General features: G+C 34.2%; 1 protein-coding gene across 1 annotated transcript; it reads right to left on the bottom strand.

The window, feature by feature from the left end:
* Positions 1–292: 292 nt before the first annotated feature.
* On the bottom strand, positions 293–6414 carry LOC125811771 (PAP-specific phosphatase HAL2-like). Its single transcript, XM_049491313.1, has 4 exons — positions 6052–6414; positions 1698–2382; positions 851–1212; positions 293–398 (listed from the first exon to the last, which is right to left on the bottom strand). The coding sequence occupies exons 1-3, from the start codon at positions 6215–6217 to the stop codon at positions 909–911; spliced, it is 1155 nt and encodes a 384-aa protein (XP_049347270.1). The 5' UTR covers positions 6218–6414; the 3' UTR covers positions 293–398; positions 851–908.
* Positions 6415–18430: the final 12016 nt, after the last annotated feature.

The raw sequence follows: 18430 nt of genomic DNA, 5'->3' as shown, positions 1-18430 counted from the left end.
AAAGTCCCGTACCGCAAAATACTGTAAATGAACTTTAAAGTATCAAACCATATCAAATTAATTTGGCGTGATGATAATATAGTATTTCCAAAAATCGAAAACTGAAATTACTGAATTTAAAGGGAATAAAAGAGTGGAAAGTATATGTACTTTTAACTTGGTTGTTGAAGCAATGAAGTTTCCCCTTTCACTGTCCCTGAACAACAAGCAAACTCTTCTCTGCAGTAGTAGAATCAGAGTGCTCCTTCGAAACCAATTTGCCAATTAGCAAGCATTTCTACGTGACATTGACCTCAGAAATACCTGTCTGTTGGGAAACCAGTCCGCCATTATGTCTTCCCCGAGCAAACGCGTATCTCATGAACCAATTGCAATGATGTAGAAGTCATGTTTACCACCTGCAGTCGCAATAAAGTTTCCTATTAATAAACGACCTTTTCAAAAACAATTTTGTAGAGGGCAGGTATCGCACAATAGAATCAGACTTTGTTATGAGACTACCAGACGAGTGAGCAAACACAAATCTACTTGCAGGAAGCTACATTAGGATGAATTAACACAAGCAAGAGTTGGGCACCGGAAATATGAGAATGGTTAAATGAAACTTGATGTAGAGAAGAAATTTGCCTGTGTGAGCTTGCTCATGTTGCAGATCACAAGCCTGTATAGAGGAAGGTTGCAGTAGGTTGACATCCTACGTAAAACTAGTCAATTATGGACTAAAATTGGAGCGACATAACAATGAGGATTCATATGGCTAACTACAACTTAGTTGGGATTGAGGCATAGTTGTTGTAATGTGCAAACAAAAGCAATGAGTGAGACGCCCAATTACAGCAAAGGACTTTACCTGGGAGTACGTAATAAGACAAAAACCCGTCACTGTCCTTGTAGCAGATAAGAAAGATTCATAGACTAGAGGACTCCCAGCTGGCATAAACAGCTCCAATTAATTTCTCATGCAGCTTAGTGCCAGAGCAAGCAACTATTCCCCTATCAAGACTTTCCAAGTATATCCCTTTAGAAAAATCAAGTGAACGCCCTCCTGCATCAGTCACCACACCGCCGGCCTCTTGTACAATTAGAACACCAGCTGCATGGTCCCAAATCTTCTCTTTGTACCCAGCTCTAGCAAATTTCATGAAAATTTCAGCATCTCCCTGTGCTATGGCAGCATATTTTACCATGCTATAAACACGGAGGGGCTTGTTTCTGCCAAGGGAGATTAATATGTTAGCGAACACAACTTATCACCCTGAGAAGGCACACCCCAACATGAAGTACAAGAGAACAGTGGAAAGATCCAATTGTCTGATGAAAAATATAACAGGATAAATAGATAACCAACAGTGGCAGAATTTTGGAGTCAAAACATTTGAAAATAATTCACAAAGGTCAAATAACATATCAACATGTTTCTTTTTCTTTTCTTATTTTTTTCCCCGTTAAGTATGACATCAACAATTTTTTCCTTAAGCAAGTGTACAATGCTAGAAACAAGTTTACATTTTCAAGAAGGAAGAACATTGGACTTCCTGGTGCAGTTAATGAAGCACCTGGTTGACGAGCAGTTATCTATGCAATTACGGTATTTGCTGGCCGTTGTTTTTGCTGTTTAAGCCTTTTATAACTAAATGAATTCTTGGAGGCCAGCTGTAGACTGGCAGCAAATTACTAGAGATAGTTTATCAACAAACCTAAGCCCAACAGAGGAAGCAAGTCCAGCTGCAAAGGAGTGGTTTGAATTAGCTCTCTCAACTGGCTCACAAAAAGTTGCCAATGCTGGATCATCAATTGGAGAAACACGAACTTGTTTGGCAAAATTTGGCCATTCATATTTACTATCACCATAAACCGTTGGCTGCACCCAAGCTTCACCAGTACCTTTTTTTGAGTACATCACACATCCTTCTTCCAACATATCAGGTGAGGGCACTGAAACTTCTGATGAAATATGATTTTGCTGTTGCTTATTATGCCTGTCCCTTTTCATATGATAATTAGGGCATCCTAGCACTCCAACTACAACCTCCGCATTATCAATCAACGCTAAAGCTACAGCATATTGACCTCCACGCACAAACCCCAGTGTACCATCAACCGGGTCAAGAACCCAATGCCTGCCAAGAGGGCCCCCATTTGAATTGCAGCGACTAATAGCCTCCAGAATTTCTGAAGGCCCCAGGGTTTTATCTGGACCTTTCAGACCATATCTAGAAGCTTGTGCTAAGCATTCATTGGCAGTGCTGACAACTTTACCCAATAGACCTGCTGATTCAGGCTTGGAAAGAGTTTGAACGTCCTCTTCAGCTACTATGGAGACATTTTCGCTACCAAAAGTATTTGAAAGGATCCAGCTTACAGTTGCTTGCACACTCCAATCTATCCATGCAAAGAAATTGCAGGAAATACTTAGTGTGCATTGTAGACAATCTATGCAATAACTTTAAAAGATGCAAACTTGGAAATAGTAAGAACTTCTTCCACCCTGAATAATTGAAGGAATAAAAACAAACATTACAAACCAAGCCCCCTTTTTTTTTATAAGGTAATTTTATTAATGAAGCACAGCACTAAGATAGTACAGCACAGATACAAGAAGCAGAAAAGCTAGCCAGGGATCCTATTGTATTAAGGAACCCAAAAAATCCGGCATTATATCAACATCCAGAAAAATCAGCCTTATACCAAATTTTTAAGTTCTGAAAACATTTATTCTTAAATAATAATACTTCCTCTGTCCAACAATAGTTGTCCACTATTGACTTTGTACACTTCTTAAGAAACTATTTAAGGGTAATTTTACTATATCACCCTTTGAAAATAATAAATACAATGTCTTGAAAAATGTAATAAGGAATGACTATAATTAATGATAAGGGTAAATTAGTAACTAAGTGTAAAATTATTCATTGATTTCATAAAGTGGCAACTATTGTTGGACATCCCAAAATAGTATAGTGGACAACTATTGTTGGACGGAGGGAGTATAATGCTTTCCTCCTTTCCTACAAGCAAAACCGAGTCCGTTTAAGTGCAGGTTTCTATTAAACACTATCAGAATCCAAAAACAATCTAAACAGTCTGAGCAAACAATCAGAATATGCTGTTTCACTCCTATAAAGTAAAAAATGAGATATATCATTAAGCAGCCAAAATAAAACCTCAAGCATCTGAACTTTTATCAAGCAATGGAAAAAGAAAAAAATTTACTAATATCTCAAAATTCCACACGCTGAACATTTGCAATCCATGTATACAATGAAAATACTTGTTGAATAATTAGGATTTGATATCCATCAATCAGTACGTCCATAAGAATCTTAATCAGCATAATTACTTCACCACAGCCAACTTTCTCAACAATTATTCAAATGATAATATGTTGAAGACATGGAATATTGACCCTAAATACAAAATTTAGCAGCTGAAAGTGTCACTAATCCTGTTAACTAAACAAGGTGAAGAGATTCAAAAATGCACCTTCTTACCTGACATTTTGCCTAATCGTATGATCCCTTCACTAGTCAAACTGAAGACACAACATGAGTGGCTACATGAAAATTATTCATACGTCAAGCAAGGGAAGTCATTTTTATGGGTGTTCTCTTGCATATTAGTGAACTCAGAGCAGCTGTATCAACTAAGACAGAACTTGAGACTCATAACTGAAACTAATCTACTGCTTGACCATTGGCTTTGAAGCTGACCATATGGTGAATACCTCGTGGAAAATGAGAAAAGAAATAAGAGGTTCAAATTATGTGACCATAGAGTGTCTCTATTGATAATTTATGTTCCTTATTTAAGTTAGGAGTCGAAAGATTGAAAAGCTTCGAACTAGATGTGAGTATCAAAGTGATCCTTAGGGTTACTGCTACTGCTTCTTAACATAACAATCACAACTGCTCGCAACCCCAGTGAACTTAAAGTGCTTGTTAAGCATAAAGATCAGATATAAAGTATTAAGCAAAAGACAACGGAGTGAAGTTTTTGTGTCTTGTAAGAATTCCAAGGATGTGACCTAAAGATCAATGAAGAAGGATGAAATCAAGGGAGATCAGGGTCCAAATCCCAGTAAGGGCAAAAAAATGTAGGTGATTCCATTATATCTACTAAGTCTTGTGGATAGAGTTACTCGATATATGTGTTGGGAGATAGCAAGTACCTAGTGTAATTGTTGAAGTGTGCACAAGTTAATCCAAACATCACCATATTAAAAGAATAATTTGGACTTGCTTTTTCTATTAGGCTTCTAAAACCAAGCATGTTGAGACTAACCAACAGTTCCCATGATTTAAGAATTATGAAATAAGTCGAAGTAGAAACATCATCATTTATCCGCCATCCAAGAATTTTCAATTGTCATGTGAACCCCATTTCTTTGCAGATGATTAGTGAACAATGAAGATGGATAGGCAATATTTTATGTTATCTAAGGAAATGAACTTCAGAGATTTTAAGGTCAATTTCCACTTTCCAACTACTTAAAAGCATGTACTTGCCTCTGAAAAGGAAGTTTCTCCTTTAACAGTTCAGGAGCACCACTGCCAGATAAAGATACATTAAACTTTCATCAGAAAAGGAACATCATTTGTAGCCCTTGTAGTTGCACAATGTAAGCTAGTATAAGAGGGTATTTGTTTCAACTATACAAGCAATGTAAAATTTATAATATCTTAAGAGTAATGAGAGCATTCTCTACATAAAATTTTATACCAAAAGAAATGCTAATTCCACTCTTTTGCTACTTCTTACTTTCTTGTTTGTCGCTGAAAGAATGGTATTAAGAAGTAGTAGTTTAGACCTTCACTTCTGCACAATTCTAGATTTATATTCCAACGATTAAATGAGGTAGAGAAGAGGATTCTACTTCTCTTCTGGACTCAATAAGGCATCTTGACTAACAAGTCACGAACAAAATCTTTGTCTTTGAAAAGTGGACTTAGACTAATATTTGGCTAAGGTGAAGCTAAGAAAGTTGTGAAGGAATGTTTCAAATAACGCAAATAGATAACTGAGTGATAAAGAATAACTGAAAGATATTGATTAGTTGGTTGTATCACAACTGTGTTATATCCATTGTTGTAGAAGATGCGTTATTTATAAAAGTAGCAGTTGGTACCAGGTTCAACTCACTATCTAATCGTGCTAAAAATTATATTTCTAAAAACAGGGCAAGATTTACTGAAATGGCATAGTGTGTGACTCATTCAGCGACTCCTATTGCATGTCAACTAATCGTGTTGCGGATAGTGTTCGGCCAATGTTTCTTGCTTCCTACTCAAAGGGTAAGGGAAAGCAGTTACGCTGACAAACAGTGGCAGAGCATACTTTAATAAAGTGTGTTCATACACAATTCTTGTATATGTGTGTAATAGGCCAACACTGTTTAATAGTAAAAATCAATTTGAGACCGGAATTAAATTCTTAAAATCACCACAGTAAATGGTCACAACCACATACAAGTTGAATTGTGGACAATAAGCCAACATTGCTAGCATAAACTCCTGCATACACCACTACTGTCAAAGTCACTACAGTGAAAGATAGTCAAATTCAGTAACTTCTTTAACTCGTATGGTTGTGGTTACGGGGTTCAAGCTGAATCATTTTTTCTTGGCAAAGCCAATGATGCATCATGCCCTTAATGAACAAAGGCCTAATCGCATGTCCAATTCAATTTGAGAACTTAAATTTTACTATTAACACCCTTTTCCACTACAACTTATTCCTACTTTTAGCTCCCAGGTATATGAGAAAGCAAGTAACAAATTCCCATAATCCAGGGTACTTTCAACACCTAAAATTAGCTGTAAATTCCTAGTGAAACAAACAGCAGCTTAGGGTATCGAAAGGGGACACCTTTGTCAAAAAAAAAAATTACTTCTTTATATTTACAATCCCTTTTAGTAAAAATCCTGATTCCGCCACTGCTCCCAATGTAAACAAATATGCTCCATCTCAATGTGATTATCTACCCATACTTACGAACTGTCGCATCCATACAATTCCCCATTATAAAACAAAATTGCAAAAAATCAAAAGTACCTGCAATAGTAACAAGAGAATCATCATCTTTAGACTTAACCTCATCATCATCCAATGCGTTACCAAGCAAACCCTTTTGCACCTTTTGACAGAGACCACACGCCATATGCACAACCCTCACAGCCACATTCAATTCCTCCGAGTACTTCTCCTTCTCCTTCTCCATTGTTTCTCAATACAACAAATTTGAATCAAAATCCACAATTTCACAACCCAGAAACAACTCCACCGGCAGATTTCACATTCATATTTTAGTTTTCTGATAGTAAAAGAGAATCTCTTAGCTACGCTACTCCACCGGAAAAAGTGCCTTTTGTATCTTCTTTCTTTTACGGCTTAATACATTATGCTCCACTTTTTCTGCGATACACACCAATAAAATATGACACGTCTTAAAACATGAACGACTAATTAAATTTGTTAGTAAATTTCATATTTTGTTGTTCAACCCGAATAATATACTCGTTAACTTAGATTTATCTATCATCTACATCCTCTAATATTGATTATGCACAAGTACATATTTAAACACACATGTTTATGAGATATAATACACATAGGATACCATATATGTCATAAAAATTGCTAGGTAAGATATCACGTAAGACTGTGTTTGTTTTTTTAATTTTATATAAATTTAAGTGTTTAGTTTTTCATATTTGATTTTAAATCTATTTGATAAAAGACTGATTTGATGTTACATTGATTAGTTACTTGATTTATGTTTCTTTTTTACTAGTCATTTAATGAGTAGTTTAACCGCTCTTAATTGTTTCTTTTTTATTTGGCTTATACAAAATTTAAATATCATAGTTCGAGTTTGGGTTGTACCACAATCCATTTAATTAGTTGGATTCAAAATTCATTACTCGTATATTATTTAGTAATAATTTAAACATAGTTACATCATTAGATCGGGGTCGATAGGTGGTAGTTGGCATACCTCAGTAATCTCAGTCGTAAACGATGGATACTAGGCGTTGTGTGTATCGACTCGCGTAGTGTTGTAGCTAACGTGTTAAGTATTCCGCATGGAGAGTACGCAGGGGCGGAGCCACGTAAGCTCCAGGGTGTCCAATTCGTCGAAAAGTTATACTATACATACACGTAAAATTTTGACTTTATATTGGTACATATAGAATTTGAACGCCCTAAAAATAACAAAGTAATGCATAGTGGAGTTGGCAATAGCCATCGCAATGTTACTCTATACCTCAGTTTGATTCCCCACATGAGTGTTTCATTTTTCTGTAATTATTTTGACTTCTTGAATTTTATTAAGTAAATAAACATGTGTATCTTTAATATAAATGTTCAGTAGCATGGTGGTTAACAGTGTCATGATTGGTTTTAGGGACTCAAGTTCGAATCTTATTAAAATTAAATTATTTCCTTAAATTTTAAAACATTTTCGAGTACAATTGTAATAATATATTTAAATTATATTTTCAATAGTAGTTTATTTTGTCTTTATGTTAGTTTTGAATTATACACTTGTAATTTTATTTTAAAAAATTCTTATATTTAATTAAATATTGCTTAACTTGATTATTTGTTTTGATAATTTAAAAAATCTTTTTTTTTTTTTTTAAAAATACTATTAAAGTTTGGACACCCTTCATGAAATTCCCGACAACGCCATTGAGAGTACGTTCGCAAGAATGAAACTCAAAAAAATTGACGGGGGGCGCATAAGCGATGGAGCATGTTATTTAATTTGATACAACGCGCAAAATCTTACGAGGACTTGGTATTGATCCCCAAAGAAAGGAGAAACTGCGATCGAACTCAAATTCTGAAACATGTTATAGTAATTAGATATCAATTTATCAACATTGCATCATAAAAACATGTTGTTGGAACTTCTTATCAAATTCACACTGTTTAAGTTCATTTCACTCTGATAATAAATTATTTTATTCTAATTCATTTCAATCCAAAATAATTTAGTTATGAGGCAAATATGAAAAACTAAAGTCTATATACTAAAAATGATATGAACTATACAAAGTGGTGCTACAAATAAAAATTAATTAGGCCTATCAAATCTGGTTTTTTTAATTAAAAGTCTAGTCCTTTAAATTTGAGGATTTCTTAGAGATCGATTTATTCTAGGCAGAAATTGAGCATAGAAAATCTTTCATTGAATATAATTATTTCTATATATTTGGAAAAAAAAACTAATTAAATGTTTGAATTACGAAAAAAGGAAAAATAATATTTGACTATGACCAATATGTATTAAATATTACGAAAAAAGAAAAAATAATATTTGACTATGACCAATATGTATTAAATGTAGCGTTATTTGGTCAACTAACAAATGGTAATAATTATGACAATCTTGATTAGTAAATGTTCATCTAGTAAACAAATTAACAGATAATTCACAAATCAATGCATCTTTATCCCACATTAATTGTAAAGTCACTTGAATTTTTTAAAAAAATCTACCAATAAAAAAGGAAATATACATTTTCATACCACTTACTACCTCCGTCCACTATTAATTATCATACTTTTCCATTTTTAGAGTCAAATTATAAAAAAATTGACTAACATTTTATGATATATTTTTTTTATCATATTGATATACAAAAAATTACAATGTATAGTACTTTTTGTATAGTTTTTGAATATCTAAATTTTTTGTTTAAATTATTCAATTAATGTAATCTAATTTAACTTTGAAAATTAGTCAAATTGACTTTTGAAAAGCACAATATGACAAATAAAAGTTGACGGAGAAAGTGCTTTTCTTTTCTTAAAAAAAAAGATAGAGGAGGCAGTAACTTATTTTCAATTTATTATTGTTTAAATTTTTTAAAAATATATAACAATTACTATGTCTTATTAAAAATAAAATACTTAATAACTTAGATATTTACCAAATTTTCAATCAAAAATGAAGGAAAAAAGAAGATTTTGTAAATTAATGATATATTTTTAAAATTATCAAACTACAGAGTTCTTAACAAGTGGTCGATTCTCCACTATAAATAAGACCACCTAGTGAAGTCTTTTCATTGTCACAAAATTCACATTTTTCATTCATTTTCTTCTTGCAAAGAAAAAAATGGCCATCAAATTCAATCCCATCCTAAGAACACTCTTAGTGGTGGTTACCATCTTTCTCCTCCATGTCTCCGCCACACAAGGCGGTCGGAAAGAAGTAATTTCAGGTGGTTGGAGAAAAACTATAGGTCTTTGGAAGCCCATAACCAATACAACGGACCCTAAAGTGGTGGAGATAGGAAAATTTGCGGTGGATGAGCATAATGAAGAGGAAAAAACAAAATTAAAGTTTCAAGAAGTAGTAAAAGGAGAATATCAAGTTGTTGATGGACTAAATTATCGACTATTAATCTCTGCCAAGGATGGTAATTCACTACACAACTACTTGGCCGATGTGTGGGTCAAGCCAGGGGGGAAATCTAGGACCCTCACTTCTTTTGAAGATTGTAATTTAATAAACGGAAACAATGTAACATGTAGTTTTAATTCATTTAGTTAATTGAAATCAATGAAATGAATCTCCAATTGGTATGAGTATATGTTTTCATGATTTATTTGATTTTATGTTGTGTGGTCTCTTGATAAGATTAACATTTTAATTACTATTCTATGCTTGTTGCATTTTCCCTTATCATCAAAAATATCTCAATTCTGATTAATAATAATCTATTATAGGAATTTCTATCTAGTTCACACTATTCAAGTTTATTTCAATTTAATAACAAATTATTTGTTTTTTTTAAAGTACTTTTAAGAATTCTATATATGTCATATATAATAATTAATGTAATAAATTTTATAAAACTTGATTTTCTTGAACTTCTTTTAGAGACAATTTGCAGGTCTGTTCTATAATTATAGTTGTCATCGAGGAATATGAGTAAATCTTATAAAAAGGTATTTTATTTGACCGTCCTCATTCAATTAGTACTTTAGTCGCACACATCTGAAGTTATCCCAACGATATAAACATGACAAAAAATACATTAAGTATACATTGATTAAATGATAGCCCCAATACTTGATTCGGAATATGATGCAGATGGATCCCTTCACCTTTTAATAAGAAGTTTCGCGTTCGAACATTGAGTATTACAAAAAAAAATTATTAGAAAATATTTTATCTCTCTAAATTAATCTTACACAGCGTGAATTTGAATTAGTCAAAACAATACGTATATATATATATATATATATATATACACACCTGCATTTTGTGTTTGGGCTAAATGACTTGCATATGCCAGACAGAAACTTGGACCTAAAGCCCAAGTTGTCATCAGAATAAGAAGCAGATTAAAAGAGGAATTAGTGGTTGGGCTAAGCCCAATTATTAATTATAGCATTATTTGGTCAAAGCAAAAACAAATCTATCAAATTGTAATAACTATGACAATCTTGATTATTAAATGTTCATTATATATATAAATAAATCAACAGATAATGTACAAATCAATGTGTCTTTATCCCACTTTGATTGTAAAATCACTTGAATTAAAGTTCCTTCAGAAAAAAATAAAATTATTTACCAGCAACAAAGAAGGAAAATATACATTTCATATCACTTATTTTCTTTTTCTATTAAAAAAATAGAATAAAAGAGAAAGTAAGATAAAGGAGGCTAACTTATTTTAAAATTATTATTAAAAATAACAACTTACATAATTGTTGACCAAATTTCCAATCTTAAACAAAAATAAAGAAAAAGGAAGTTATTGTAAATTAATGATATTATAATTTTTGAAAATTTTAAAAAATTTATGTCCCTTGACAAGTGTGAGTTTTCCACTATAAATAAGGTCATTTTATTGTCACAAAATTTATATTTTTCATTTCAAGAAAAAAATGGCTATCAAATTTAATTCCATAATTGTGACTCTCTAAGTGGTGGTTGTCATCATTCTCCTCCATGTCTCCACCGCACAAGGCGGCTCATACCCACTCAACATAACGGACCCTAGAGTGATCGTGCTGGGACAATTTGCGGTGGATGAGCATAATAAAGAGGCCAAAACAAAATTAGAGTTTCGAGAAGTAATAAAAGGATTTGTTCGACCTCATCAAATGTTGTATTATGAGCTAATCGTCTATGCCAAGGACAATGATTCACTACATTACTATTTACCCGATTTACAGAGGGAAATAATAGGGTCGAAACCTTTTGTCCTCACTTTCTTCTAAGAATGTGACTCAGGAAATGAAAGCAACATAAGATGTAATCGTAATTAATTTAGTTAATCTGGACAAAGAATCTAATCTTTGAAAGAAATTTAATGTAACTTATAGAAGTTAGTGGCATCAATGAAATGAATCTTCAATTGATAAGAATCTTAAGTAAAATATACATAAAATTTAACCTTGTCAAGTTTATAATTAAAATAAAAAATATTTGAAGTTGGTCTTAATAAGCCATACTGAATTTTAAGTAAAAATATTTAATGTTTCACTCCATAAGATCACACTTCAAATAAAAGTATACAAAGTAATTTTCAATTTCAGCGGCATACATCTGAAGTTGTCCCCAAGCAGCAAACATATTTTTCCCTTTAATTTATTTGTAACTATTAAATCCCAAGCCATGACTATCCAATATTATTTATGAGTAATCAAACGTATATAATATATAACTATGTTGAATATAACATATAATCATGTTTATTTGTCATGATTTTAATGTCACAATTCATCAATTTTGATTTGTCTTGCTTGCATTTCTTAATTATTTTCATTACTCAATTTAAATGTATTTCAATTCACAATTTTTTCCCTTAAACTTAAAGCCAAATATCAAATCAACAATTCCCCAATAGAGAAGGCTTGGACTTGAAGTGGCCAAGTTGGAATTTACCACAAGAAAAACGCAGTCCAAATATATATATATATATATACACACTAGCTTTTCGACACATGCGTTGCACGTGATTATCAATCAGAAAATTTATGTCACGACCCAAATCGTCGTGATTGGCACCCACACTAACCCTATGGTGGGAGAACCATTACTACAACCCAACTAAACAGCTTAACGAAAACTAGGCATTTAAAGATACGAAAGCAAATTTAAATGACAAAAGAAATAAGGAGTTCCCATCAACACCGGGAGTTCAACAAAACAACTAATCAACTATTGCGGAAGGTAACCCCTAGAACCAAAACATCTAAATTCAACAAATCTAAGAAAAAAGGGTACAACCCCAACCAACATAAGAAATAGCTAAATAATCTAAGTCTGAAGGAAATGGACTAAACAATAGGAAGGACTCCATGGTAGCCTGAAAGAACTGGCTCACCCTTGAAATTCGGTCTCGGTCACTGATCTCATAGTTGAGGTCTATCAATAGCCGCTTGAAGATGCTCTGTACTCAACAAAGAACAAGCAAATGCAGTATCAGTACACAATCATTGTGTACTGGTAGAATTACACGGCTATTCCAGTAAATGAAGCATATAAAGGTAGTCACAACATGACATGTACATAATATAAATATACATCAGTTATTATTTCAAAGCAAGGTACAATTCCACATTCTCAATAACATGTAGATATGACAAATCAATGGCCCTATCATGGAACCCATACCTAAACTGTTAGTGTGCCAAAACGTGACACCTGATCCCAATTAGTGTGTCGAAAGGTGACACCTGATCCAATATATGTGCCAGAACGTGACACCCGAGCCAATGTATGTGTCAAAACGTGACACCCGATTCAATGTATGTGTCAGAACGTGACACTTGATCCAATCAACACAATCACATTCACACTCATAATGTATATACTCATAATCATACAATCAAGTGTTGAATCATGACATACATTTGTTCATTCATACTCATTTCATTAGGTTTGATCGACAATGTTTTATTCACATACATACATGCATTACAGTGAAGCAATTACTAACATACATCACATAATCATGAAATCAAACCATCACCTACCTCGAAATCAAGCTTGAATCTCCTTGAGGCACTTGAATCTTCCCTTTTCGGATTCTTTTCGCTTGTTCGTGATCTAAAAACAACAAATTAATGCAATGATCAATAAGCGAGGCCTAATTACCCGGATTACAATCCAAATCATAAACCCTAGGACAAACCCGATATACCAATACCCAACTTAGTACATTTTCCACCATTATTTTCATGTCAAAACCCTCATCCAATGATAATCACCCAAAAATCTAAGTTCTACAGATCGAAAACGGATTAGGGGAGTAAAAATCTTATCTTTCGTGCTAGAAGAGGTGGAAAACTGTCAAGAACTTGTCCTGGGTCATCTCTTAGCTCTCAAGAACGAAAGTTGCAGAATAAGAACGTTTTTGGGGTTTAATCCCGACTAATTTGAGACTGGGCCGCTACGACGAACCCTATCCCGCCACTGCGGCCCCGCCCTCGCAGCTTGCGCGGAGACAGAACATCGAAATTAGAGTTTCAAAACCCAACTTCACAACACACCTTCAACCCTTGACGTTCAAAAACTACCATTTCACGTCGAGATCAGTTTTGGGAGTTCTACTTGCTTGAATTCGATTTTGTAAAGCCGTATGGGATCCTTAACGTCTTAGATACCCACTTATGTAATGAAATTCATAATTAGATCCCCCATTCATTACTAGATTTCTCTAGACCTCACCTGACTCAAATTTCGTCCAAATATGGATTAGGCTACAAATTCCAAGTTACTACAAAAAGTTTTTATGGCCCTAATACTTTCCCCATTGGCTTTTCCCTAACAACAAAAAAATGTCGTTACAATAGATATCAATTTACCCATCACTTGTCCCCGAGTGATCAACTAGGAAAAACTGGCTAAAGTAAGAGTAGAGTAGTACTTGAATCGTCGAACAACTGGGATACTTGTCTCGCATGTCCTTCTCGGTTTTCCAAGTAGCTTCCTCAATCGGATGATGTTTCCATTGAACTTTCACTGATTTAATCTCCTTGGTCCTCAACTTTCGTACATCACGATCAGGAATTACAATCGGTTTCTCCTCATACTGAAGGTCCTTATCTAACTACACTGAGTTCCATTTTATGATGTAATCCCCGTCCTCATGATACTTTTTCAACATGGACACATGAAACACTGGATGAACTCTAGATAAGCTAGGGGGTAAGGCCAACTTATAAGTCACTGGCCTTACACAGTCAAGAATCTCAAATGGTCCAATGTAGCGAGGACTAAGCTTGCCCTTCTTACCAAATCTCATTACCCCCTTTATGGGTGACACCTTTAGAAGAACTTGTTCACCAACTTGAAATGCCATGTCCCTTACCTTGCGGTCCGCATACTTTTTCTGTCTACTCTGGGCTGCTAAAAGCTTGGTTTGGATGCTTCTTACATTATCCCGAGCATCCTTCACCAAATCAACCCCCAAAGGTCTCACATCTCCAGCCTCAAATCACCATATGAGTGATCTACATCCCCTCCCATAAAGTGCCTCGAACGGTGCCATGTCAATGCTGTAGTGGTAACTGTTATTATAGGAGAACTCACACAAAGGTATGAACTTATCCCAATATCCTCCAAAATCAATCACACATGCCCTCAACATGTCCTCTAACACTTGAATAGTTCTCTCTGACTGCCCATCCGTCTGTGGATGGAAAACTGTACTAAAAGTGAGTTGAGTACCCAACTCATCATGCAATTTCCTTCAAAACTTGGATGTGAACTGCGTACCACAATCTGAAATGATAGAAAGGGGCATCCCATGCAACCTCACTATCCCTTTCACATTTTTCTCCCATGCATTGCCACTAGCCAAATAAATAAATAAATTATTGCAGTCACATTATCACTGTTAAATATCATGTACAATCATCATTATCATAATAATTATTAATTGCCGTCGATAATTATTATTATTATTATTATCAGTTAGTAATATATGTCGTTAACCACTATTATCAGTCATCATCATCGCTTTAGGTATCGATATATATCATCCAACATAATCATTAACAACAACAATCATATTAATTATTACTATCAATAGACATATATAATAGGAATCAATAACAACAATCATTATATTAACCATCACTATAATCCAACATAGGTATTAACAACCACCACCGGTGATCACTAGCTATTTATTACCCATCATTAATCAACATGACCATCACCCCTTTATCGTTATTTAGTATTAAAATCTTACTATATTCAAATGTATAATATTTAGATTCAATCATGTTTATCTTAATACACATCTTAGCCAGATGCATATTCATATTCAAATGTCTTAATCTTAACAAAATAAATAACATGTCAAAATACTAGGTCGTCGTCTGAAATTACCACTACGTACCCTACTAGTATATTGTACATCGATATTTAATTTCACACACGATGTGTGATCAGGGGCGGATCTAGGAAGACTCGCGTGAACGCTCTATGTACATATGAATATCAAATCCCTTAAATTCAAGATTAGAGATTGACTCAGTAATTTAGACGGTCAAATTTTATATTTTCCTTTGTCTTCCCCCAAAATAATATAATAATAGAAATATTTGAAAGAGTAAAAACAAACCACACCTTCTAGTATACATATAATAGTCGTGACTAATAGTTGGTTTTAGTGGTAAAAATTATCACCGCTAATGCTCATAAAAGTCGCCACTAAAAGAATTTTTAAGTGGCAAAAATAATTGTCGCTAATACTATAATACTCGCCACTAAAACAATTTTTTAGTGGTAAAATTAGTCGTTGTTAATACTGATAAAAGTAGCCACTAAAAGAATATTTTAGTGGCAAAAATAATAGTCGCCACTAAATTAAACTTTTAGTGGCAAAATTAGTCGCTACTAATAGTAATAAATGTCGCCACTAAAAGAATGTTTTAGTGGCAAAAATAATCATCGCTAATACCTAAAAGTCGCCACTAAAAGTAAATTTTAGTGGCAAAACTAGTCGCTGCTAATACTCATAAAATTCGCCACTAAAAGTATCTTTTAGTGGCAAAATTAATCGCTGCTAATACTCATAAAAGTCGCCGCTAAAAGAATGTTTTAGTGGCGAAAATAATTGTCGCTAATATTTGTAATGGTCGCCACTAAAAGATTCTTTTAGTGGCAAAAAATAATCGTCGCTAATACCTATAATAGTCGCCACTAAAAGTATCTTTTAGTGGCAAAATTAGTCCCTGTTAATCTCATAAAAGTCGCCACTAAAACTATATTTTAGTGGCAAAATTTATTGCTGCTATTACTCATAAAAGTCGCCACTAAAATGAAGTTTAGTGGCAAAGTTAGTCGCTGCTAATACTAATAAAAGTCACCACTAAAAGAATGTTTTGGTGGCAAAAATAATCATCGCATTAACCTATAATAGTCGTCATTAAAACTATCATTTAGTGGCAAAATAAGTTGCTGCTAATACTTATAAAAGTCGCCAGTAAAAGGATGTTTTAGTGGCAATGTTAGTCGCTTTTAATACCTTTAATGTCGCCACTAAAAGAATGTTTTGGTGGCAAAATTAGTCGCTGCTAAACATATAGTTGTCGCCACTATTTGTTTTAGTGTCAAATATAGTCATTCTAATTCATAAAATAGTCGCCTCTAATATTTTGTTTTTTAAAAGTATAATAGGAATTTTATATATGTCATATATACTAATGCAATAAATTTTATAAAACTTGATTTTCTTGAGCTTTTTTTAGAGACAATCTGCAGTCTGTTCTACAATTATAGTTGGCATAAGGGAATATGAGTAAATCTTATTAAAAGTGTCACGCCCCAAACTCAAGGGGCGCAACTGACTCCTAAAGCTAAAATTCAGGCCCGAGCCGATCCTGCTGAATCATTTGCTATTAGCGCATGGTAGTCACATGCAATTAAGAAAACAAACAAGTATATCTCGGCTTAAAACTAAGCCCTCGGCCGGCAAGGCCCCTGTCAACAGATCTACAAAAGAACCAGCTACTCCCAAGAGTTCATTTAAAGAAATATCCAACTAGCACAGAAGTCCTGATTGGGCCGTCGAGGCCACCATGATATCTATACCAAAACTAAAAACAAGTAAATATTAGTATAATACATCAAACAACTCACAAGCTTCAGCAAACCAACAACATAGGCCAACATGGCCATAACATAGCTATAAACCCCACACACTAGTCTGCAAGCCTCTAATAGTAGTAAAGATTGGTGGGACAGGGCCCCAGCCTACCCATGAGAATATATACAACAAAAGGTAACAAACCTCCCAACTCTGGTAGCTCCGAAGGAAAGGGGCTGACCAATCGGATAAAAGTCAATCCTGCTGATATGGAGGTCTATTCGGTCATCTGTCAGGACCTGCATGCATGAATGCAGCGCCCCCAAGGCAATGGAGCGTCAGTACAAAATAATGTACAGAGTATGAAAGACAATAGACTATGATGAGGTATCCTAATATACTGGAATAATCTGATAAATAAATTAAGGATAAGATAATTGTACTGACCTGCTTCTAAATCTAAATTTATCAAAAATAATAAAACAACAACCTAACCAAGCCCCCATAAGCTCGGTAGGTACAAACAGCACACAAGACCACCTACTCAGGCCCCCATAAGCCCGGAAGGTGCCAATCAGCCTGTATACCCCTATCGGTAGTCCCCTAGCCCCGCAGGCAGTCGCATAGCCCTCTTAGGCATCAACATATCTTATAGACAACTCATAGCCCTCTTAGGCAACAACATGGCCCTGTAGGAAGCACATAACCTTCTTAGGCGTCAATATATATCCCTGTAGGCAACTCATAGCCCTTCTAGGCATCAATATAGCCCCGTAGGCAACTCATAGCCCTTTTAGGCATCCATATAGCCCTGTAGGCAAAACATAACCCTGCTAGGCATAAATCACATTCCTGCAGCTAACAATAATAGCCCAAAGGCAACAAGAACAATCCAACAGCTAAAAGTGAGCAATTTAGTTATAGGCAACCTATACAAATAACCTCTAAGTCGTGTCCAACATACGAATGTTACTACTGAATAAGAATCTCGATAAGAGAGGATTATACGCACTCGAGCAGCTAACAATCAACAATAATAGCTATAAGTATAACAACGATAGCAACTCAATCACATTGCTCCTAAGCTTTAAGGAAACATGTCATAGGAAGAGAATAGCCTTAACATACCTTTTTCACTAAATTCACGTGGCCTAAAGACTTTAACTCATAACTCCCTTGATACTACAACAAAGTAGGACCATAATCAACACACAAAATAAAAGATACCATGACAATACAATAAAAGATATGTATTTCCGTCGCAAATTGCTATTTGCTGCTTATAAAAGCTAGAGTCAATGAAAGAAGGGTCTTACCTCGATCTTAGGTTCGTAATTCACCTCAAAACCTTCAAATAT

This window comes from Solanum verrucosum, unplaced genomic scaffold, assembly GCF_900185275.1.
Source record: "Solanum verrucosum unplaced genomic scaffold, falcon-dt-bn FXZP01000238.1, whole genome shotgun sequence".
NCBI lineage: Eukaryota > Viridiplantae > Streptophyta > Magnoliopsida > Solanales > Solanaceae > Solanum > Solanum verrucosum.
The sequence above is the reverse complement of the archived record's forward strand: the minus strand, read 5'-3'. Positions and strand labels throughout refer to the sequence as shown.